General features: G+C 43.2%; 1 protein-coding gene across 1 annotated transcript in view; it reads left to right on the top strand.

Moving 5' to 3' along the window:
- The window catches only part of LOC145418811 (facilitated trehalose transporter Tret1-like), a 36,281-nt gene extending 12,194 nt beyond the window's left edge, over positions 1-24,087 (top strand). The window contains exons 2-7 of the mRNA XM_080287143.1: positions 9,310-9,442; positions 14,760-14,968; positions 15,720-15,980; positions 16,823-17,313; positions 18,470-18,530; positions 21,524-24,087. Coding sequence (XP_080143269.1) covers positions 9,310-9,442; positions 14,760-14,968; positions 15,720-15,980; positions 16,823-17,313; positions 18,470-18,530; positions 21,524-21,883 — 1,515 coding nt within the window. The 3' untranslated portion in view covers positions 21,884-24,087. The remainder of the gene's footprint in view (positions 1-9,309; positions 9,443-14,759; positions 14,969-15,719; positions 15,981-16,822; positions 17,314-18,469; positions 18,531-21,523) is intronic.
- Positions 24,088-24,578: the final 491 nt, after the last annotated feature.

Here is a 24,578-nt window from a genome sequence, read left to right as displayed (position 1 = left end):
AACGACACAAGTCCCTATCTATCGCTTTATCTATTGCCGGACGCCTTAATCCCGTATGGGGTGGCCACAAATAAATCGCCTCCATGCCGCCCTGTCCCCCGCCATTTCGCTGCCCTCCCTTCAGCTCACACACCCCCTCTCTCATATACTATACCGGTACCGTACCTCTCCATTCCATCCCTCCACCTCATCCTCGGCCTCCCCCTCTCTCTTCCCCCTCAACTTTTCTCATATACTCTCCTCGTTAGTCTTTCGCTCTCCACACGGCGATTAATCATTTCCCAGTAATGCTTGGTAGTGGAAATGATCTGAGGCACAGGTCAGGATGAAGAACAAGTTTGAATTCTTGAGAGCAGCTGGTATAGTGTGTGTTATGGTATGAATCTCGTACACCCTTACACAAGCTGGGAGTCCATGTCAAGCAGTTATATATTACCGTACATCAGGAGCCTAAGACAGTCACTTACCTTTTAATTATCCGATCCATACTAACCCAGTCTTGACCATTTACATATCTATCTAATCTACCTGCAGCCCGACGCCCTAATCCCGCAAAGGGTGGCCGCAGATAAAACGCTTCCAAGTCGCTCTGTCACCCACCATTTGACTGCTCTCCCCCCTCCCTCATATACCTCTCAATCCATCCCTCTACCGCATCCTCGGTCTCCCCCTCCCTCCCTCCACTTCCCCTACACACACCTTCTTAGACAGTCTTTCATTTACATATGGCACGGGATTATATGGGTCTGGCTGGTACAGTTTATGAGTTTACACCTAAACCCTAAGTCTAATGATCTTTTGTAAATTTATCTTTGTTACTTTTAGATTGTTTGAATTGATTTTGGGAAGATGTCATGTACAGGAGTGGCTACATTTAACCTTCCCAGTTTAAAAAGTTTCTCCAGGAGTAATAAATATCTATCTATTGTCAGACGCCTCAATCCTGTAAGGAGTGGCCATAAACAAATCGCCTCCATGTCGCCCTGTCCCACCCCCATTTCGTTGCCCTCCCACCAGCTCTCATATACAACATTAAGATGTACCGTAATATACAAGAGTAAATCGCTAAGGAACAGGTGTTACATCTCCAAATCCAACGATAGTACGGGTCAAGGAGTCCGGTAATGTTTGCGATGCCGCCTTATCAGAGGAAGGTCAAAGTCAAAGGTCAGCGATAAATACCTGTAGGCAAGATATCACAGGTGTTCACACTTCTTGATTGCTTCACTGGGCTGAGGGTTATGGTGGTTTTGGTGGCTTAGTAACACGTGTCCCTAAGCGACTTATTCTGCACATTACAGTGGGCTGAGGGTTATAGTGGTATTGGTGGCTTAGTAACACATGTCCCTAAGCGACTTATTCTACACATTACAGTGGGCTGAGGGTTATGGTGGTTTTGGTGGCTTAGTAACACATGTGCCTAAGCGACTTATTCTGCACATTACACTGGGCTGAGGGTTACGGAGGTTTTGGTGGCTTAGTAACACATGTTCCTAAGCGACTTATTCTGCACATTACAGTGGGCTGAGGGTTACGGTGGTATTGGTGGCTTAGTAACACATATCCCTAAGCGACTTATTCTGCACATTACACTGGGCTGAGGGTTTTAGTGGTTTTGGTGGCTTAGTAACACATGTACCTAAGCGACTTATTCTGCACATTACACGTCAGGAGCGTAATCTGTCAGCAAGATAACACACCTGCTCAAACACACTTCATAACTGCCAGGACTAAACCGTTACTGGTTATCTGTGAATGATTCCTAAACCTACAGGTATGTTTGAACACCTGGGCCAAGGAGATTGTGTGTGTGTGTGTGTGTGTGTGTGTGTGTGTGTGTGTGTGTGTGTGTGTGTGTGTGTGTGTGTGTGTGACGTGTAGGCTACGTACGTATGCATGTGTATGTATGTACCGTGTGTATGTGTGTGTGTGTGTGTATGTGACGTGTAGGGTATGTATGTATGCATGTGTATGTATGTACTGTATGTATGTATATATGTATGTGTGTGTGTGTGGGTGTGTGTGTGTGTGGGTGTGTGTGGGTGTGATTATTATACACATGTAGGCCACACACGCTATATAAGCCAAAACATACCGCATACATACTTTTTCTTTTCAGTTTAGAGATGAACGTAAACCAATGCATGACCACGAAACGATGAGAAAAGAAAAAAAATTACAGAATTACTTTAGCATACATCATGGGTGTTACATATCACAATTTTTCGATCAATACGTCATATTATCGTTCACTTCTCTCGTCAGTACCTGTATTTACCTGGGTGATTCGGTATGTTGGGTGGATTACGTGTTTTTTCCTGGCAAGTCGGGATATTGAGAGAGGTACTTGATCAGGTATGGAAGTTGTCTTTCATTTCTACGCTTTCTCTATCTCACACACACACACACACACACCACAGTGCAGTAGTAACGTTCCCGCTTGCCAACTGGTGGACGGGAGTTCGCGCCTCGCTCAGGTTGCGAAAAGTTTCACTGACGAAGTGGGTGGTTACTGTCCCCCTTGAGCAAGGGGACGGGTGTGTGCGTGTGTGAAGGTCACAGCCTTGCCCTTAGATCGGACTACATGAGCTTTCAACTCCCTTCCGGGAAGGTAAAAGCTGACGATCACGACCATCAAGTGATCCTGACCGACCCGGTGAATTACACACACACACACACACACTGCACTGCCTTCACTGGACGAGGATCCCGATATGGAGATGGGACCCTCACAGAACGCGTGAATGGGTTGGTAGTCTTCATCCGTACACACACACACACACACACACACACACACACACACACACACACACAATCGTTTAACGTTGGACTAAAAAAAAAAATAATAATAATCCTAAACGTTTTACCCTAAGTACATAAAAACCAGAGAGCAACGTTACCCTATTTAACTGCCAACGTTAGCCAAACTCCGAGACAACGTTTTTTATGCTTATCATTTTCTTACCTTGTTCTTGGTGTCTGCTCGATGTTTATGTGGGTTGCCAATCTCCATGAACAGTTCTTGAATTTGGCTGTTATCTGGTTTTTGTTTTTTTTTTCTTGGAGGGAACAATCTTACGGGCTGCTGGCCTTGGGTTCCTTCTTCCTTGCATTAAAAAAAAAGTATGGTTCTCAACACCTGTACTTTCTCCTTGTGGCTGTAATTGTCTGAGTTCACTGGCGTCTTCCTTTCGTCCATCTCAACTTTCCTATTTTCGCCCTACCGCTGCCACATCTCGAACGTCAATGGCAGAATAAGTCTACATGGTTGCAGGCTACACTATTTCCTTCACACTTCTTCGTGACTAACACCATGCTGCACTGTTAATCTCTTATTACAGCTGTACATTCGATATAGCAATGGCAAAATTAGGCCATAACAGAGTATATACGTTAGTTCGTTCGTCCTCTTGCAGCTTATTTTTCGTAACTTTATTCACTGGCAGAACAAAATAATGCTACGACCCTACATCCTTGCCATAGCACATATTCGTGACTATAGCGAATTGATCTGAACCTTGTAATTGGAACCTGTCTGAGTTTGCATTGTTGTAGCTGACTGGCGGTTATGAAAACTCTGGTATTAAAAAGCTGGTCATGTTTTTATTTCATCTTTATACCCTGTAGTTGTAGTTAATAGCAACAAGTGAGTATTAATCACAAATAATGACCCTCTACTGGAATATAATCAGTAGCATGTAAAACACAGTAGTATTACAAATATCGGAGACACAGGCATATATTAAACCCAACACTGATGATCCGCTAATACCAATACACCAGTCCTGTATAAGACAATCCCACAATGTATTCAATATGGACGGTGAGTAGTGTAAGATATCGGAGACATCTTAAATTCAACACTGACCATCCCACTCATAGACATAGATTCCCGCGCTTATGACGTCATTATGCCGACGAAGATGTCAGTTTCCACACCGTTTATTAATCATTATATTTCCCTGGTGTTTTAATGCGTCATACATTGTCCTGATAGCAAAAGAAAGCAACCTAACATCTAATCATTTCAGCCACAAAAGTATAGCGCCTGTAATGTTGCGTAACCTTTATAAATGTGGGGTGGAAATCAATTTGTTTTTATTCCATCAAAGACGTTGAGTATTGTCGCCACTCTCTCTCTCTCTCTCCATATTTGAGCTGCACATTAACTACAGCGGAGGATTTACTAATAAAAATTCACTCAGGCAGAGCGGTAAAGGAGGAATAATTAAGTCTGCTTTTCCCGCCAATTATTCGCAAGATTAAGACTTCGAGATTTAAGGTAGTTTCCTCGTAGCCTGTCATTAGATATATTAAGAACAATGGCCTTCGCATCAGCTGAATTTGATATTTATATAAGCCGTTTTCGCACTGACATTTTTTCATTTCATGCGTCTGTATTTGAAGCACAAGGGTGGAAAGAATTCATCGTTTCCTCTCTTGCTTACACTCCTAGATGTTTTTCATTTTTACCCATTTCAGTTACTAAATTAATATTGCATAACTGGTAATGTTAAATGACAATGGTAAATTGAGTTTCATTACTACTGACCACGACAATCACGAACTTCCGCACAGTGGTCTTTTTGAAAATTATTTAAAATTATTTGAAAATAAGTCACCAGCTCGCTTTTGTAACGGTTACACAACACTACTTAGCACTACTCTTTTGTGAATGAAATAAGACGTTGCGTTACTGTCTTTTGCTAACAAGATAATGTATTACGCATCAAAACGCCAAGGAAATATCACGATTAATAAACGATGTGAAAACTGGCATCTTGGTTGGCATGATGACGTGATCAACTCTGAAATTTGTTTATAAGACGGACGGTCAGCGCTGAATTTAAATTTTGCGTGTCTCACTACTGCATTACCTGCTGTTTATTACTTTGCCAGATTGCGTCATTTGTGATTAATACTCACCTGTTCATATATAATTACAACAGCAGAGTATAAAAATGAAATGGAAACATGAGGTATTTATTATAAGAGATGGTCTCATTACAACAGCCAATCACCTGCGGCAATGCAAATTTAGATAGGCTTCAACTGCAAGGTTCAGATCAATTCACAGTAGCACCATATTGTAGTGTTAAATCTCGTCACAGTTCAACATTCAAGACGGAACAATGCCAAAATCACGCCAAACTGAAGACTCGTTTCGTAGACTTGTTTATGGATATCGCACAAATCAAACATGGATATTCCACAAATCAAATTTACAGATACTGCACAAATCAAATATAAGCCTGGCAAGGGAAATATATATGTATGTGGTATGTATGCTTAGGTATTAGTCTTGTCAGGCTTAGTTTGTGTTGCCTACTATCCAAAAATACGTTGCACAACTACATAAATACCTCGACTTTTGATCTTCACTATTGCTGCCATGATAGTGCTAGTGTTAGAAGTCATGGAACGCATTTAGTCTGATCCCTGACAGTGAGTCTGCACTTATTTTTTATTTACTTATTTTTTTAACGAGGCGAAGATGCACTAGACGGGTTGATGATGATTGGCTGAATACAACACGTCTGAGTTACATCGTTGCCTTTCAAATAATTACCGGTAATGTGAATCTAAACCTAGGAATTATTTGAAATACAGCGATGTTACTCGGACATAAAGCATTCAGCCAGTTATCATCAACCTATCAAGTGCATCTTCGCCTTGATAAAAGAAAAACAAATGAGTATAGTACAGCTCCACTGGTCACTGGGATACGCAAGCCTCTTCACCGCAACAAGGTAGTGTTCCGTCGAAGAGGAAAATTTTGAGTGTAAAAGAGCCGAAAAAGATGGGCCAATGTTGGCTTTAGTGACAGAGAAGAAACAAAAAAATTGTCCGTGGAGCCAAAGAATAAACCAAAGTGTAATTGCAGCCAGAGAGTAAACCAAATTGTAAGTGCAACCAGAATAAACCAGATTGTAGGTGCAGCCAGAATAAACCAAAGTGTAATTGCAGCCAGAATAAACCAAATTGTAAGTGCAGCCAGAATAAACCAAAGTGTAATTGCAGCCAGAGAGTAAACCAGATTGTAGGTGCAGCCAGAATAAACCAAAGTGTAATTGCAGCCAGAGAGTAAACCAGATTGTAGGTGCAGCCAGAATAAACCAAAGTGTAATTGCAGCCAGAATAAACCAGATTGTAGGTGCAGCCAGAATAAACCAAAGTGTAATTGCAGCCAGAGAGTAAACCAGATTGTAGGTGCAGCCAGAATAAACCAGATTGTAAGTGCAGCCAGAATAAACCAGATTGTAGGTGCAGCCAGAGTAAACCAGATTGTAGGTGCAGCCAGAATAAACCAGATTGTAGGTGCAGCCAGAGTAAACCAGATTGTAGGTGCAGCCAGAATAAACCAGATTGTAGGTGCAGCCAGAGTAAACCAGATTGTAGGTGCAGCCAAAGAATAAACCAAATTGTAAGAGCAACCAGAATAAACCAGATTGTAAGTGCAACCAGAATAAACCAGATTGTAAGTGCAACCAGAATAAACCAGATTGTAGGTGCAACCAGAATAAACCAGATTGTAGGTGCAGCCAGAATAAACCAGATTGTAGGTGCAGCCAGAGTAAACCAAATTGTAAGTGCAAAGAGTAAACCAATTCCTTTTTAATCAGCAAAAAATAGGGGAAATATGTGAAAAATCAATCCATTCAAAATCAGGCGTCAAGCTGCCCAATCTCTGACACGCAACTGGTAAAGCTTTCCTCGCCGACTGAAGTGGTGTCGGCGCTATCCCTCCTGCGCTCGGCATCACCGCCATCATCTTCCCGCGTAATTATGCCTGCACGAAATTCAGTCAGCATTTTTTGGTGATGGCTCTTGTGGAAGCGGCGGTATATTATGCCGAACAGGAACTAGTTAAAACTTTCCTTGAACATCACCCAGAAGGCAAGGCCGGACCACCACTCGTCACTCAGGCCCCACCAATCAAAGGAACCATGTTGCACGACGCCCATGCTCTGAAGTGGAATTATTACCTGCATGTGAAATAATACGGACTGGGCTGCTGACATTTGGCCCAGGCAGGTGCTAAAATCCAGACCAAAATTGATGACGCCGAAGACCGCAGCCATGGTGATGTCTACGTGAAGAAAAATGCATATGACAACGTTCAAAGTCTGAGTGATAAACAGATCATGGATATCAGATGATAATGCTGAGGTTTTGGTCAGGTCCAGGGAATCTATATTGGTACTATTTCCAAATATACTGTCGTAATTGAGGAAGAAACGGAGGTACATTGCGCACCCGAACTCCACAGCGGTTGAGATGTAATACGTCACACAAACGATTATCCACATTACACTGGCCACCTTCTTCCTCCAACTCCAGCCTTCCTCACCAATCTCCCCCCTCTCGCAATCCCTCATCCGCTGCACTTGAATCACCGACATTGTAAATTATTAACCCTGAGAAATATATATGAAGTTTACGAAAGCACTAAGGTCACACGTAACCTATGCATCCCCTCACTCCCAAGTACTGACGTAAACTAATCCTCGGCGGACCACCCGGGCATTTTATACGACTCCAAAATATCGACATCGATATATTTTGCAGTACGAGCGCAAATCACGTTTAAAATTAAAAACATCACGCGAAAAAAGCTTTGACGTTATGCCAATCACTTCCTGAACAATGTTATGCTTCGATTCTGCCATAAATATGGAGAGTATATAATAGCAAAGACCCCCAATTTTTCGAGAAATTACTTATTTTCAGCCATTATCACATAATATAGATTTTAAACGTGATTTATGATACCGTGAACATTATCATTGGTAATTACTGCAGTTTTCAAAAATAATACGAAATTGTTTTATACTTTTTTCGAGCCAATGAAAATATAAATGTAATTTTTCAGATACCTTTTTTCGAGCCCATAAAAATGCGAAAGCGGAAATGTTTCAGTACCTCTTTTTTGGAGCATATAAAAATAAAAAGACGGCAATGTTTCTGATAACTTTTTTTTTTTTTCGAGCATATAAAAATATAAAGAAGGAACTGTTTCTGATACCCCCCCCTTTTTTTTTTTTTTTTTCGAGCTTATAAAGATACAAAGACGGCCAAGACTAACCCGTCATCCGTGAGCCAGGTTAAGTGTAATAATACTGTTAGATGAAAACTTGAGTACCATGGAATTGTCTCCCTCTGTCTGTATTTCCTGCTAGCTATGATCTCCAGTCTTTCAAACGCAGTGTGTCCAGGCATCTCGAAATGATCGGATCCTGAATTTGGCTCTCTCTTGTATTTTGTTTTTCTCTTGGAAGGAACAGTATTGCGGGCTCGTGGCCTTTGGTTCCTTCTTCCTAGCATAAAAGAAAGAAAAAAAAAATACTCCCAATGCTGCCTGACTGACATATAAGCTCCAGTTGTGACTCTAAACATCTCTTAATGATAACTTTCCCGTCTACAATCAATATTTTCTGATATTTGAGTTTTCGAGACACACATATATGCATTTGGTACAAAAATAGTGATCATCGATTTCGTCTACCTGGCTCAATTAGCTTATTCTCTCCACAGTACTTCTTCGTGACTAGTATCGTAATCCACTGTTAACCCCACCAGTTTAAAAGGTCTCCTAAACTGAGAGAGAGAGAGAGAGAGAGAGAGTAAAGGAAAAAGGAAAACAATTATATAACTCCATCTTTGTCATATCTGTGCGTGTTGAGAGAGAGAGAGAGAGAGAGAGAGAGAGAGAGAGAGAAACTAATATATAAGCCTCTTTCTGTCAGATATTGAGAGAGAGAGAGAGAGAGAGAGAGAGAGAGAGAGAGAAACCAATATATTAGCCTCTTTCTGTCAGATATTGAGAGAGAGAGAGAGAGAGAGAGAGAGAGAGAGAGAGAGAGAGAGACTGATATATAAGCCTCTTTCTGTCAGATTTTGAGAAGAGAGAGAGAGAGAGAGAGAAACTGATATATAAGCCTCTTTCTGTCAGATATTGAGAGAGAGAGAGAGAGAGAGAGAGAGAGAGAGAAACTGATATATAAGCCTCTTTCTGTCAGATATTGAGAGAGAGAGAGAGAGAGAGAGAGAGAAACTAATATATAAGCCTCTTTCTGTCAGATATATATATATATATAGAGAGAGAGAGAGAGAGAGAGAGAGAGAGAAACTAATATATAAGCCTCTTTCTGTCAGATATTGAGAGAGAGAGAGAGAGAGAGAGAGAGAGAGAGAGAGAGAGAGAGAGAGAGAGAAACTAATATATAAGCCTCTTTCTGTCAGATATTGAGAGAGAGAGAGAGAGAGAGAGAGAGAGAGGGAGAACTTAATACTGCTCTCTTTCATCAGGTCTGCGCCTGTGCAGCTTCATCGCTGGGAATGCTTTCGTCCGGAGCCGTTAACGGTTGGTCGGCCAATGCCCTGCCTTCACTGGACGAGGATCCGGATATGGAGATGGGACCCTCACAGAACGCCTGGATGGGTTGGTATTATTCACACACACACACACACACACACACACACACACACACACACACACACACACACACACACACACACACACACACACACATACACACACACACACACACACACACATACACACACATGTATAATTATGTTAATAGTGTATATAATAGAAATGAGTAACACACTAAAGAGGTGAATTAACAGTACGGGTGAATAGCGAGGATCCCTACATGGAGATCGGGACCCGCTCAGTTTCTATCCTTCTATCTGTGCCTTCATCTCTAGCTTTCTTTCTGGTCGTTCTATTGCCGCTGTTGTAGACGGCTATCGTTCTTCTCCTAGATCTATCAACAGTGGTGTTCCTCGGGGCTCTGTGCTATCACCAACTCTCTTCTTTTTATTCATCAATGACCTTCTAAGCTGTACATCTAACCCTATCCACTCATACGCTGATGACTCCACCCTTCACCTTTCCATTCGGTTCCCGCAACGTCCATCTCAGCAGTTACCTCAAGAAACAAGGGATGAGGCTATGGCACACATAATGTCTGACTTGGCTCGTACCTCTGACTGGGGTAAAAATAATCTTATTTTTAATGCATCAAAGACTCAGTTCTTACACCTATCAACCCGACAAAATCTACCACAGGTATACCCACTAATGTTTAATAATATTCAGCTTAATCCTGCATCATCCTTGAACATGCTTGGGGCTTCATTTACTCGGGACTTAACTTGGAAAGATCATATTACATCTCTTGTAAAATCTGCTTCCAAGAGATTAGGTGTGCTAAGCCGACTCAGTTCCTTCTTTACCCCTGCACAGTTGTTGACTCTTTCCTTCTTTACCCCTGCACAGTTGTTGACTCTATGCATGGGCTTTATCCGCCCCTGTGTGGAGTACAACTCTCATGTGTGAGGAGGCTTCCCACATACAGCTCTTCTCAATAGGGTGGAGTCAAAGGCTTTTCGTCTCATTAACTCTCCTCCTCTTACTGACTCCCTTCAACCTCTGTCTCTTCGCCGCACTGTTGCCTCTTTATCTCTTTTCTATCGCTTCTTCATTGGTCACTGCTCCTCTGAACTGTCTGCATGCATTCCTCCACCTCTACGACGGGTGCGTAGCACCCGTCTAGCAGCAAACTCTCTTCCCTTTTCTGTCCAACTCAAATGCAAGAGTTAACCGTTACTCCCAGTCCTTCATTTATGCAACAGGTCAACTCCGGAACTGTCTCCCTCTGTTTGTATTTCCTACTTCCTACGATCTCCAGTCTTTCAAACGCAGTGTGTCCAGGCATCTCGAAATGATTGGATCTTGAATTTGGCTCTCTTTTGTAATGTTTTTGTTTTTTCTTGGAAAGAACGATTTCCGGGCTCCTGGCCTTTGGTTCCTTCTTCCTAGCATAAAAAAATGCCTGGATGGGTTGGTATTTCTCTCTCTCTCTCTCTCTCTCTCTCTCTCTCTCTCTCTCTCTCTCTCACACACACACACACACACACACACACACACACACACACACACACACACAGTCATGCTAATAGTGAAGATAATAGAAACGAGTAACATATTAAAGAGATGAAATAGTACAGGTGAATAGCGAAGATCCCTACATGGCACACACACACACACACACACACACACACACACACACACACACACACACACACACACACACTCAATCTAGCGAACGGTATAGAACGCACTGCCAAAAATTCCACTATCCTGCATTGCACGATCGTTAAAGAATAATTATGTTGATAGTGAGTATAACAGAAGTGAGTACTAGAGATTTACAAGTACACAGCACACAGGGAGCGCATACCTCCTCCAACGCCTATTCCAGACGACTCAGAGCAGCACCAAAATGTAATCAACTCTTCCTCAGGCTATGACCTACACATACCCAAAAAATCATCAAAATCCATCCCTAACTTTTGGAGATTATGGACAAACAAACAAATGAATCATAAAATTTTGGAGCTGATCCGGAACCGCCTCAAAGTCAAATCAACTCTTCCTCGGGCAATGGGCTGCCCCTCTAGAAAATTTAATCGAGATTTGACTAACTTTTTTCAAGATGTTTTATGCACAGACAGACACGGGTGATCACACAGTCTCTGCCGGTCTGCCCAGCTTCTTTGGCGGAGGTGATAAGCGATGCAACAAATGAGATAATGCAAATGAATGACGAAGAGATGTTACCCTCACAGAATGCGTGGACTGGCTTGTATCACTCTCAAGTGCATCTCTAAACACGCATGTTAGGAGTGTTAGTGGTGAGAATAGCACATGAATGACACGGATGAATAACCTACATGAAAAAGACGAAAAACGAACATCCTGACATGGACATGGGACCCTCACAGAATGCGTGGATTGTACAACTCAATTTGTAAACACGTATGAAGGTAATGTTAATAGTGAAGATAACAGATGAATAACAGCTGAATAACACATGAATAACAATCGTATAGCACAGATGAAAAACGAACATCCTGACATGGAGATGGGACCCTCACAGAATCCGGGAATAACACAACTCTCATCTCTGTAAACAGTTTGAAAATGATGTTAATCGTGAACATAACAGATTAATAACAAAGCTGAACGCCACAATGGATTAATAACAAAAGAACAGATTGCCAAAGCTAAGTGACAGAGATCCCAAGTTCCCTAACACTTTTTCCTAAGCGATTTTTTCTATTATACCTTACTGTCCTGTGATGCATTAATCTTTCCTATATCATCATACTTTGCATAAACAAGGGATATTAACCAGCCACATCCAAAAATAAATCGCTAAGGAAAAGGTGTTAGGGAGCTTTCTTAACCGACAAGAATACGAGCCTGAGAAGAATGACTCTCTCTCTCTCTCTCTCTCTCTCTCTCTCTCTCTCTCTCTCTCTCTCTCTCTCTCGGGATGAAGTAACACCAACTAATTAAGGAACTGGGACACACTCTCTCTCTCTCTCTCTCTCTCTCTCTCTCTCTCGTCACAGGCATCAGAAATTAGAGAGAGACAGACAGACAGAGACAGACAGACAGACAAACAGACAGACAGAAAATTTGGGGGCTTGCATTCCACTTTCCGATTTGAAGTTTATATAAAAAAAAAATTACAAGCCACCTCGTGCAATCGATAGGTGTAAATTCAAGTCCTCTTTTATTAATTCAAAGCCGGAGTGATAGAGCAGGGAGCCATCTTGAAGGCGGGAGGCGGGTTGTATAGAGGATTTTCTGTGTTAATTCCTCCTTGTGTAGCAGAGAGACATTTCGCATTATTTTTTAGGAGAAACGAAGGCTTATCCGGGAAGAAAGACATTTTAAGATATTTTGTTTTTTTTAGGGGATACGAAGGCATATCCAGGAATTTAAAAAGGGGTAGTAGAGAGGCATTTAACATTATTTTTTAGGAGAAACGAAGGCTTATTCAGGGAGCGTAAAAAGTGGTGGTGACAGAGGAAGACTTAGCTGTCAAACGTAGGGCTGGAAGAGAGGTATACAGAGCGAAATCCAGGTCTCGCTTTTACCTGATAACCTAAATGGTGTGGAAAGGAAGAATGTGGTATTTAAGGTGGCATAGCAGATGAAGAGGGAAAGCAGGGATATTATAGGTGAGCGGTGTGTGAGGAATGATGAAGGGAAGGTAGTGGTGAACAGCGAGGATATTAAAGACGCCTGGAGACAGCATTATAACCGGTTGCTGAGTGAGGAGTTTGACTGGGACAGGGAAGGTTTGGAGTCAGCAGATTCAGTGTTTGGCCCTAGACCTTTGACGCTGTTAATGTGAGCAGGGCAATAGGTAGGATGCAGGTGGGGAAGGCGGCAGGTGTGTCTGGGTTGACTGCTGAAATGTTTAAGGCTTCAGGAGATATAGAAGTGGGGTTAGTTACTGACCTGATAAATACGAATATATATGAGTGCGTTGTTCCAGATGATTGACTAGAATGTGACTGTAAATGCGTACAGGGGGAAGGGTGATGCCCTGAAAGAGCAAATTATAAAGGCATGAAACTTTTGGACCAGATAGTGAAGGTAATGGAGAGAGTTTTAAAAGGTGTGAATAGAAAGAGATAGTGAATATTGATGAGATGCAGTTTGGGTTTATGCCAGGCAAAGGGACCACTGATGCCACATTCATTGTTCGACAGCTTCAGGAAAAATATATAGGAAAGAGAAGGGATCTGTACTTTGCTTTTAGTTGATCTGGAGAAGGCCTTTGACAGAGTCCCTAGGGAGGTGGTGAGTAGGCAATGAGAAGGCTTGGGATCGAGGAGTGGCTGCTTCGAGTGGTTATGGTCATGTATACGAGTATGTGGGTGCTCGCACACAGGTGAGAGTGAATGGAGATTCGAGTGATGATTTTTCTGTGAATGTTGGTGTGCATCAGGGGTCAGTCTTGAGCCCCTTGTTGTTTATCATGGTGCTTGGAGCCCTCTCACGCGACTTCAGAAATGGACTCCCGTAGGAGACGTTGTATGCCGATGATTTTACGTCGATTGCAGAGAATGAAAGGGGGGTGGAGGAAAGATTTTGGAAGTGGAGAGGTGGTATGGGGAACAAGAGCTTGAGAATAAATGCAGTTAAAACAATGGTGATGGCATCTAGGGCTGGTGGTGATACTGTCAAAACAGAGAGAGAGTGGCCACGTACACAATGACGTGGGAAATAATTCCATCTTGTGCAGAGTTCGTGATAAGTGGGTGCGTAAGAGATGTAGTGGTATTAGAGGTAGACTGCGAGATAATGCTGAATTCATTTTTTGTTGTCTCTTCTGATATTGAGAGGGCTCTCCCTCCGTCCTAAAGGATATTTGTATGCGGCATGTGTTAGGAATGTAATGCTGTATGGTAGTGAGACCTGGGCAGTAAAGGAAGAGGATATTCATAGGCTCAAACGTACAGAAATGACAAAGATTAGGTGAATGTGCAATGCGTCCTTGAATGCGAGGCCTAGGGGGGGCTAGGTTTACGATGGAAGAGTTGAGAGGAAGGATGGGACTGGAATGTATTGGTGTTGTGAGGAGGAGAGGTAGATTGAGATGGTTTGGGCGTGTGGAGAAGATGGAGGATGACAGTTGGGTGCGGAAAGTGATAAGTGTTAACACATGGGGATAGGGTTGCGAGAGGCAGACCGAAAAAGACCTGGGACGAGGTCATAGAGCGCGACCTCAGGGATAAGGGACTGAATAGAGCAGCTGCCATAGATCGAGCAGCGTGGAGAGCCGCCATTACTAGACCACAGGGCCGACGCATGCAACGCACGAAACGAAACGAACCTTCTTGTAGTCAGAAGGTGTAAATTCAAACTTTTTTTTTTTGCCCCACAGCTGGCGTGATAGCTCTAGGGGCCATCATAGGCAGCCTGGTGGCGGGTCGTGTGGTGGACGGAGTGGGACGGCGCCGAACCATCCTATACGCAAGTCCCATCCTGGCAGCGGGCTGGGTCACCATAGCACTCGCTCCACTCCTGTCCATCGTGCTGCTGGGACGCGCTATATGTGGACTGGCTACTGCATTCTTATTCTCAGCTGCACCGGTATGTAAACTATCTATCTGTGTATCTATCTATTGCCCCACGCCTTAATCCAGTAAGGGGTGGCCACAAACAAATCGCCTCCGCATTGCATCACCCTGTCTCCTACACCTAACCCACACATCCCTCTCATATATTCCTCCACATCATCCCTCCTTTTCATCCTTGTTCTTCCTCTCCACCTCACTTCCATACACTCCTAGTCAGTCTCTCATTCTCCATCCTCTCCACACGGCCAAGCCACCTCAATGTGCCTCTCTTAACGCATTCTATCACATCCACACCACAACGCTCCTTCTGCCAGTCTGTCTCCCCATGTAACTCCACATGCTCCTCTCACCTCACTTCGAAGAGATAAAATGGTACTGTCTGTTTTGGCTATTGCTTTTTCTTCCTTCTTCCTGTCCTGCTGTCAGTCACTTTCTCTTCTTTTCATTTATTTCCTTACTTTTTGACACATACAGGAGTCAGGCGCCGGAAAAATTGGCTGACGGGACGACTAGGCACGCTTTCTTCCTTCTTGCTGATACTGTCCTGCTTTCTGTCACTTCCTCCTCTTCTTCTCTGTTTATTTTTGCTTTTTTCCCCCCTCTTTTCATTTATTTACTTATTTTTTTGACAGGTATACAGCAGTGAGGCGCCGGGAAAATGGCTGAGAGGAAGACTAGGCACGTTTTCTTCCTTCTTTCTGGTACTGTCCTGCTTTCTGTCACTTCCTCCTCTTCTTTTTTGTGTATCTTTGCTTTTTTGACAGGTATACAGCAGTGAGGCGCCGGAAAAATGGCTGAGAGGACGACTGGGCACCCTTTCTTCCTTCTTCCTGACTTTGGGCGTGGTTCTCTCCTACGTAGCGGGCGGTTTGACGTCCTGGCGAATAAGTTGCTACATTTGCGCTACGCCCTGCCTCTTCACCCTCGCCGCAATGTCCCTGGTGCCGGAGTCTCCATACTGGCTTATGCTGAAAGGTCGGGAAGACGAGGCCGAAGTTGCTCTCACGTGGCTCAGAGGTCCACAGGTACGTATGGGCCAAAGACGGGCCATATTTTCGATTTTTATCAGTTCTCTCTCTCTCTCTCTCTCTCTCTCTCTTGGTTCACGGGTCCACAGGTACGTATGGGCCAAAGACGGTCCATATTTTCGATTTTTATCAGTTCTCTCTCTCTCTCTCCTTCTCTCTCTCTCTCTCCCTCTCTTGGTTCACGGGTCCACAGGTACGTATGGGCCAAAGATGGTCCATATTTTCGAGCTTTATCAGTTCTCTCTCTCTCTCTCCCCTCCCCCCTCTCTCTCTCTCCAGGAACAAAGATTATTTTTTTATGCTTTTTCTCTAATTAGGGATCTTAAATTTGTATATTTATTTTGTGTGTGTGTGTGTGTGTGTGTGTGTGTGTGTGTGTGTGTGTGTGTGTGTGTGTGTGGGTGGGTGTCGGGAATATCTTTAAAAAACAGGAAAAGATCAACATGGGTGAGAGCAGACTAAATTATAGAACTTATAAAAGAACTGCAATGGAGGTGGGCAGGCCATGTAGCAAGAATAAGGGATAACCGATGGAGCAAGAGGCTGACTGAATGACTCCAAGATATTGTAAGCGTAGCAGAAAAAGGGCAGACAGGAGATGGAGGGATGAGATAGAGAAGAGTGCAGGGAAAACGTGGCAAAGATTGGCTCAGTCAAGGAATTCGTGGAGAAGGTTGAGGGAGGCCTTTGTTCAGCCGTGGACTTGTAATGGCTGATGATGATGATGATGATGATGATGATGGTGATGATGATGGTGATGATGATGATGGAGATGATGGAGATGATGATAATGATGATGGTGATGATGATGATATTTTAAGATCTATCCTTTAATCCAGGTCAACCTCAAGAAGGAGATGGAGGCGATTGAGGAGAAGATCATGGAGGTGGGACGTAAAGTGGAGTACCGGGAACTGCTGAAGTCACGCACACGCAGGCCCTTCTTCATCGCCCTGTTCACAATGACGCTGCAGCAAGTGAGTGGCGGCAATATCCTCATGATGTACACGGGGACCATCTTCATCTCGGCGGGGGTGTACCAGCACAACGTGGCCACCATCTACGTGGGCTTGGTACAACTGGCAGGCACGTTCATATCCGTCATGCTAATGGATCACGCCGGACGCCGACCGATGATTATAATTTCCACGCTAGTTATGGGCACCGCGACGACCATGCTGGGCGTCTGTTATTACGTAAAAGCGGCGGGCGACGCGTGGCCGTCTTGGGTGCCGCTGCTAACGGTCCTGGTGGCTGTGTTTGGGTACTGTCTCGGCTGCCGGACCATACCCTGGCTCACCTCGTCAGAGCTTTTCAACACCACTATCAGGTATGGTCCCTTATTTATATCTATGAGGTACGGTGTCGTGCCTAGAAAACCTGTATTCTGATGGGTTTTATGTTGACACGCATGCATGGTGGGGGGGGATGTGTAGTTCGGTGTGTGTGTGTGTGTGTGTGTGTGTGTGTGTGTGTGTGTGTGTGTGTGTGTGTCTACCTGTCTATCTATCTGTCTGCCTGCTTGTCTGTCTCAGTGTCTGTATGTCTGTTCGTTTGTCTGTCTTTGTTAGAATATGAATAGTATAACTCAAAGTTTTGGTCTGAGTTCGGCCAGATTTGGTGGAAGGGCTGGAGGTCAAGCAAGGATGGAGTGACTCGATTCTGAGAAAAATCATCCAAAGGCCACCATCACAAGGCAGAGTCCGATTATATGGCCTAGACAGTTTATACTCAATTTGGACCAGACTTGGTGAATGGGTTGAGGGTCAGTCAAGAATGAAACAGTCTTAACAGGTCATGGTCAAAGAGGAAGGTCAACTTAAACCGCTTATTGGCAAGGATCAGGGGCAATTTTTTTTTTTTTTTTTCAGTCGAAGGTCAAAGTCACATGATAATTCTCTCTCTCTCTCTCTCTCTCTCTCTCTCTCTCTCTCTCTCTCTCTCTCTCAACGGAAAGCATCAAAAGTGTTCTGAGATAGTTTGGCCAGGTGAGAATGAGAGACTGACCAGAAGAGTGGATGCGGGTAAGGTGGAGGAGGATAGAAGAAGAGAGAGACCGAGGATGAGACTGAAGGATGGGCGAGAGAGGAGTCAGACTGTAGATAGATAAACAAACAAGATAGATACATATTAGAGGCAAAAAACTGTTACTAAATATACGCAAATGACATCAGAGAACGTCAATGTGTAATAGCCGAATAAATCGCTACGAGGAAGTTGCCAGGAAGCGTCTAGTGCAACCTAAAATACTGCCCTTGATCACCTTGCAACGCACCATACCGAATGCAGTCGATCACTATATAAATGGGCCGCTATGATGTGCAGGGAAGAAACAGCAGAGTAAACAAGCCATTCGGTATGTAACGTCTTGCATTTTGGGTCGTGGTGTAGTAGACTGATGTTTTGAGAGAGAGAGAGAGAGAGACAGAGAATGATTGCCTTAAAATGACCCTCGTCTCTTTGATAACTTTAAATCTTTTCCCCAGATCCACAGCCAATGCCGTCTGCTTCTTCTACAACAGAGTCTTGAATTTTATTATCATTCAGGTAAGTTAACGTGTGTGTGTGTGTGTGTGTGTGTGTGTGTGTGTGTGTGTGTGTGTTTACCACTGAGCTCTATAACATGGAGGGGCTGTCTCCGCAGCGAGCGTGTGACTTATGGTCTATCTATTGCCATACGCCTCAATCCCGTTTGGGGTGGCCACAAACAAATCGCCTCCAAGTCGCCCTGTCCCCCGCCATTTCCCTGCCCTGCTCCCAACTCACACCCCCCTCTTTCATATACCTCTCCACTCCATCCCTTCATCTCATCCTCGGCCTCCCCCTCCCTCTTCCCCCCTCCACCTCACTCACATACACTCTCTTCGTCAGTCTTTCACCCTCCATCCTCTCCACATGGCCCTTATGGTCGCCATATTGAAACATCCGCACTTGTCACCACCGTAATATAAATAGACAGATTTTGACTTTTTCTGCCTAGCCTTACGAATTATATGGGATACATTTAGCCAGAAGTATGAATAAAACGTTATAGGTTGATATAACGCAGAACATACCGTAACCTTTTTCTTTTTAATTTTTTTTTAAAGACCTCCTCAGTCTAATGATAGCAAAGATAAAATTGAGGTCGATGGACTAAGCACTTACGGTTTATGAAAATAATGTATATTTCGCCATCATAAAGTAAATAAGCACATTACAGACGGTGAAGTGTCTACACACTATTAATAGTACTATCTACACATAAACATACTTCTCTCTCTCTAGTATTTGAACACTTGTTTTTTGCACCTTGGAATTTTTCACTCTGCCCTCCTCTCCTCCTATTTCTCCCATCTCTCCTGTCACTTTTTATTACTCTTCTTTCCTTTTCAGGTGGATTTACATTGAATGACAAGCCTAGTGATTACCTGTAAGCCAGGAAACCATTCACAACGCTGGGAGGTAACCATATACCTAACCCATACGCGTTCCCCATGTGTCAAGTGGGTTGGCAGGGTCAGTGCTGGGCCCAAAGACAAACGGCCACCCCTTACGGGATTATGACGTCTGGCTATAGATCGTTCGTTCGTTTCAAGATTCCCTGCACCTATAGTGCAGGCCGGGCCATACATTAGCCCAGTCAGTGGGGTATGGGCTGGTTAAATGACAGTAAGGGGGGGGAGGACAGGACCTGGGGATTGCCCAGCACACACGTCCTGTCTCCTGGCTGGCTTTGTGGTGTGTGCTATAGATAGACTGATAAAACTTTTTTATATGCGATGCGAATATCCTGCATGTTGCACGAATGTAAACAATTGTATTTATCAGTATTATTACAGAATTAGCAAATGGCTATATATCTTACCTGTGAAATGTAATGCCATCTCTCTTCGATGAATTCCTGTACCCATTTTCGCATATGTAAACTGGACAGTGGACCATGGCACTATATTTTCTGGACTTTTTGGCTGATTTCAAATGGCGCGGGTGTCAGGAGGAATGGTTAAACATGGCTGCCACTACACTAGCGCCGCCCTATTGGCGGACTAACAAACTACGCGGCGCAATGCATGAGACATGGGGTAGTCTCTGTTGTAGAGCTCAGTGATTCATGTCTAGTTGAGCCAGGGTAACAACAACGGCAAAGCCCATTCTACCTTAGACCTCTTGTTTTTGTTATTACTACCTTCAGATAGTTTTATTAACCCCTTCAGTCCTAGGACGACTATCATATTCTTGCGCACTACAGATGGTGGTGGTGACCATGAACCACTCACTCGATGTTGTAGAGTAACCTTGGTCTGTCTGGTCGGGCAGATCCATCCACCGCAGGGAAACAGCCGCTCCTGCAGGGCTGTCCCGTGCAGTTAACTGATGTTCCCTTGTGACAGGCAGCATCTCGTCACCGCGAGGCGAGGGGATTACTATGAAGGTTTAGTTCCTGGATGGACCGTGGACGCTCCACTTACGCCTCTCCATCCAGTTAACAGAGGCACAACAGTAGGCACCACATCACCCAGCATTTTGGCTATATGGTTACTACCCAGTACTGTAAATGGTGTCCTGGCTTACACGATGCCATTAAGCTGGTCACCCAGTGTGGGGGCCATCTGAAATGAAAAGTACTAATAATAAGAAACAACAGAAAAGCTGAGTAAAATAAGATGAAAGGAGGACACATACATGAAAAAAATGGTAATGGTGAAGGCAGCATTACACCAAATGAGTGGATGATGCCTGCCACCAGTCAGTCAGTGTGGTGGTGCCTACTTCCTTCACTTTCATCATTCTTTTTCTGTATGCACACCTATTATCCTATTTCTCCCATTTTTCCTGTCACTTGTATTGCTCTTTTTTTTATTCCACTTCAGGTGGCTTTACAGAGTGACAAGCCTAATTGTTTCCTGTTATCCAGAAACCATTTTACAGTGCTGGGTGGTAACCATATAACCAAATAATAGGGTGATGTAGAACCTACTGTGGCACCCTTGTTAACTGGATGGATACAAATGTGGCGTCTATCCAGGACCTAAGCCTTCATTCAGTACTAATCCCCATGCCTACCCGTACAGAGGCACTGTCTGCCACAAGGGAACATTGGTTCACTGCAAGAGATGGCCTGGGAGGGGCAGCTGCTTGCCTGCAGTTGATGGGTCTGCTCAGCCAAACACAGCAGGGTTACTCAACAACACCACCAAATGATTTTATGCTGCTTAAGAGAAATTTTCTGACTGGAAGGGTTACAGTATATAGTCTTCATTACAAGAGATTTCCCACAAACTGCATCAAACACTCAGCAGTCAAAATAAAATAAAGACAATTGGGATGATGGCAATGAAGTACAATAAAGCACATTATGTCTTTGTTACATGTTGCTTTTTACGTTTTTGAAAAATTATCAGTATTAAATTACAAAAAGATTACCTGTTAAAGTTCCATCTATGTATAAAGCTGATGTACTCCCAGCATCCCTCAGATTTACATTATCAGTTGCATGAAAGATATTTTAGAAGACATCACCCACATATAACTAGAACTTATTGTATTACCATCCACAGGTTTACCCATTCTTCGCTGCAGTGGCTGGGATACACATTGTCTTCTTTGTTTATGGTGGTCTTTGTCTGCTGTGCTGCCTCATATCTTTCATCTGCCTGCCTGAGACAAAAGGCAAAAGCTTGGAACAGATACAAGAACACTTTCAAAATGAAGCCGCCAATAAGAAGTCGTCGAAGGCCAAGAAGGAGGTGGACGTTGAATGTGGCGATGGTGGAGTTGCAGCTGAGGAATTTGAAGATATTGCCAAAATCCTCACTTCATCCTCGTCGTGCCTCCAGGACGAGGGTCAAGCTTCACAGACGTCAGACAGCGAGCAAGAGCAGAAGGAGGCCAGGGAGATAACCACGATAAGGCTGTGATTGTTCGTCATCCCACACTACCCAATGCAGTACAGTAGTAAAGTCAGATGGGACAATTTCTGCTAATGTGGTACAACTTTCACTGATCTACTACACTTACTGTACATAGCTAAAATGATGCCATGTTTCCTCTTAACAAATCTCTATACTGAAGGTGGTACAGCTGAATTTTCTATGTACTGGAAATTAAACTAAGTGTTAAAACCAGGCAATTACCTCCCAACAGTTGCTGGATATTGTTGAAAAAAGAAAAGAAAAGAAACATAGAAATGTGTAATAAGATCTGTAACAAAATTATTGTCCCAATTTGGCCTTTGGCACCATGTACTTTTAACTGAATGTTTTCTGCCTGAGTGATGATTGTGTGGCCAGTTACCAAACTTATAGCCATATTTTGCTCTCACTGTAGTACCTCCCTGGGGCTGTTGCAGAAGCCCATCTACAGCTGATCTACTGTAATCACATAACCTTATACCACCCACAGAAGTTAATTTGTTTTTTAGAAGGGTATTTTCAAAAGTTGACAGGCTCCTATGACTCATCCTCAACTGAATATAGCTAACTGGCATTAGCTAGAATAGAATATAACTATCTGGCATTAGCTAGAATAGAATATAACTATCTGGCATTACCTAGAATAGAATATAACTATCTGGCATTACCTAGAATAGCATAGAATTATCTAGCATTAGCTAGAATAGAATAACACACTAGCCCTAAACATGAGCGAGTTAACGGTACTGACTGTCTCAGGGTCCTTTACATCAGCTTGAACAGACTATTAGAGTTGTCCCAACTATGAGCATATTATTAACATGTGCTTAACCCTTTGCTGTGCTGCAGACCTCATATGAGGCACAGTGAAGGTCTGCATGGGCCAAGCTGCAAGCCTCATCTACAGTACAGTTTACACAGGTTATAAAACAGTGACCCTGGGGTGGTAAACTAACTTACCATACAAAGAATCAGTGCAGGACAGGTTAATGCACTTAAATGCCATGATGTAATTCTTCTAAAACACTGCTTGTGATGCTGTGTAAAAATTACTATTGCCTCGCCATGGGATGTGGTCATAAAACACCAAATTGAGAAAGTGTGCCTTGAATAAGGTAGACGTTGACCATGTCTTTTAATCACTTAGTCACTGGGTGGTTGGACAGCACAATGCTCATCCTTCATGTGAAAGGTTCCAAGGCTTAATTCACATTAAAAGATGGTAAAAACACTACTCTTAAAGACATTTCCATGGTATAACAAGGAGAACTCTAAACTTTGGAGTTTTGGGCTTCACAACTATGAGCTGGAGGGCATACGGCGGTGGACGCTATGTAGGCTACTATACCATCTTTACAAAATCCCATGTGCAGTAAGTACAATGAGTAAAGATCTAGTCATTTATATAACTAGCTGATCCCAAACATTTCATGGATGTCTGTGTGCGTTATACAATGAACCAACCATACAAGACCATATTACCCACAGTTATTGTAAACACTTCACGTATGGATAGTTGATCTCAGGCACTGCTGGAATATCCATATGCTTTAATCCTTCCATTTTAGGTGCAGCCATATAAAACAGCAAAGTAACAGAAATTATAGCACCCTGATGAGTGAAAGATACATCACAATGGTAGATGGCGTCAAATCTCCATTTACAGTACTGTACTTCCCATCACCCTCGTACATCAACATTTTTTTCTTTCCTCTGTTTCGCATTTTTGTCATTGTTTTTTTCATGACTACCTGTTATTATTTTCCTTAGTATAATACAGTAATGGTGTAAATTTAGAGTCAGCACTATTTATAAAAGTTTTGTACTGTGTATAAATATTTGTATGGTACAGAGGTGAGATTCTCAAACAGATTTATGATCCACTCCCTGTCAAAAGTTAGATTTGTATCTGAAGAAAGAACTAGAAACAAGAGAAGATTCTGCATTCTCCTGTCCTAGTACTTCCTCCAGAAAAGATACAGTACAACCTATGATGATGAGGAATAGGAAACAGGGTAAGACACAGAACTCTCCTTTCATTGTCCTTCCTCCGAAAGAGAAATCATGGTTACAACAGGGGGATCAAACGTAAACATTTTAGAGAATCCCATCCCAGTGCTTTATAATGATAGACTAATACGCATGTCAGGATAAGAGGCATTGTTGGGCATATCTATATTTTTATGTATTATTGTACCTTTAGATTTTGAATACATAAAGATTGGTTAATAAATAAGGCGTATTATTATCTCATCACCAAACAATGTATGAATGAATGATATACGGTACTACACAAGGCCTGATGCATCTCTTGGGGGTTTAGAAATTCTCTGTGCTGGAGATAATGGTGTGAGGAGTGACTGTGTGTGGTGTGGTGGTGTAAGGAGTGACTGTGTGTGGTGTGGTCGTGAATGGTGTGGCCGTGTATTGTGTGGCTGTGTGTTGTGTGTGTGTGTGTGTGTGTGTGTGTGTGTGTGTGGCAGTGTATGCTGAGGTACTGTGAGGTGTGAGTGTGTGGTGTGACAATGTGTAGTGTGATGTGTGGCAGTGTGTGGTGTGGCTTTGTGATGTGTGGCAGTGTATGCTGAGGTACTATGTGATGTGTGAGGTGTGAGTGTGGTGCAGTAGTGTGAGGAGTGGCACTGTTTGGTGAGGAGTGTGACTGTGAGATGCAGCAGTATGAGGTGTGGCAGTGTGTGGT

Source organism: Coenobita brevimanus, chromosome 116, assembly GCF_032717465.1.
Source record: "Coenobita brevimanus isolate Jiangsu-jjx chromosome 116, ASM3271746v2, whole genome shotgun sequence".
In the NCBI taxonomy this organism is placed as follows: Eukaryota; Metazoa; Arthropoda; class Malacostraca; order Decapoda; family Coenobitidae; genus Coenobita; species Coenobita brevimanus.
The sequence above is the reverse complement of the archived record's forward strand: the minus strand, read 5'-3'. Positions and strand labels throughout refer to the sequence as shown.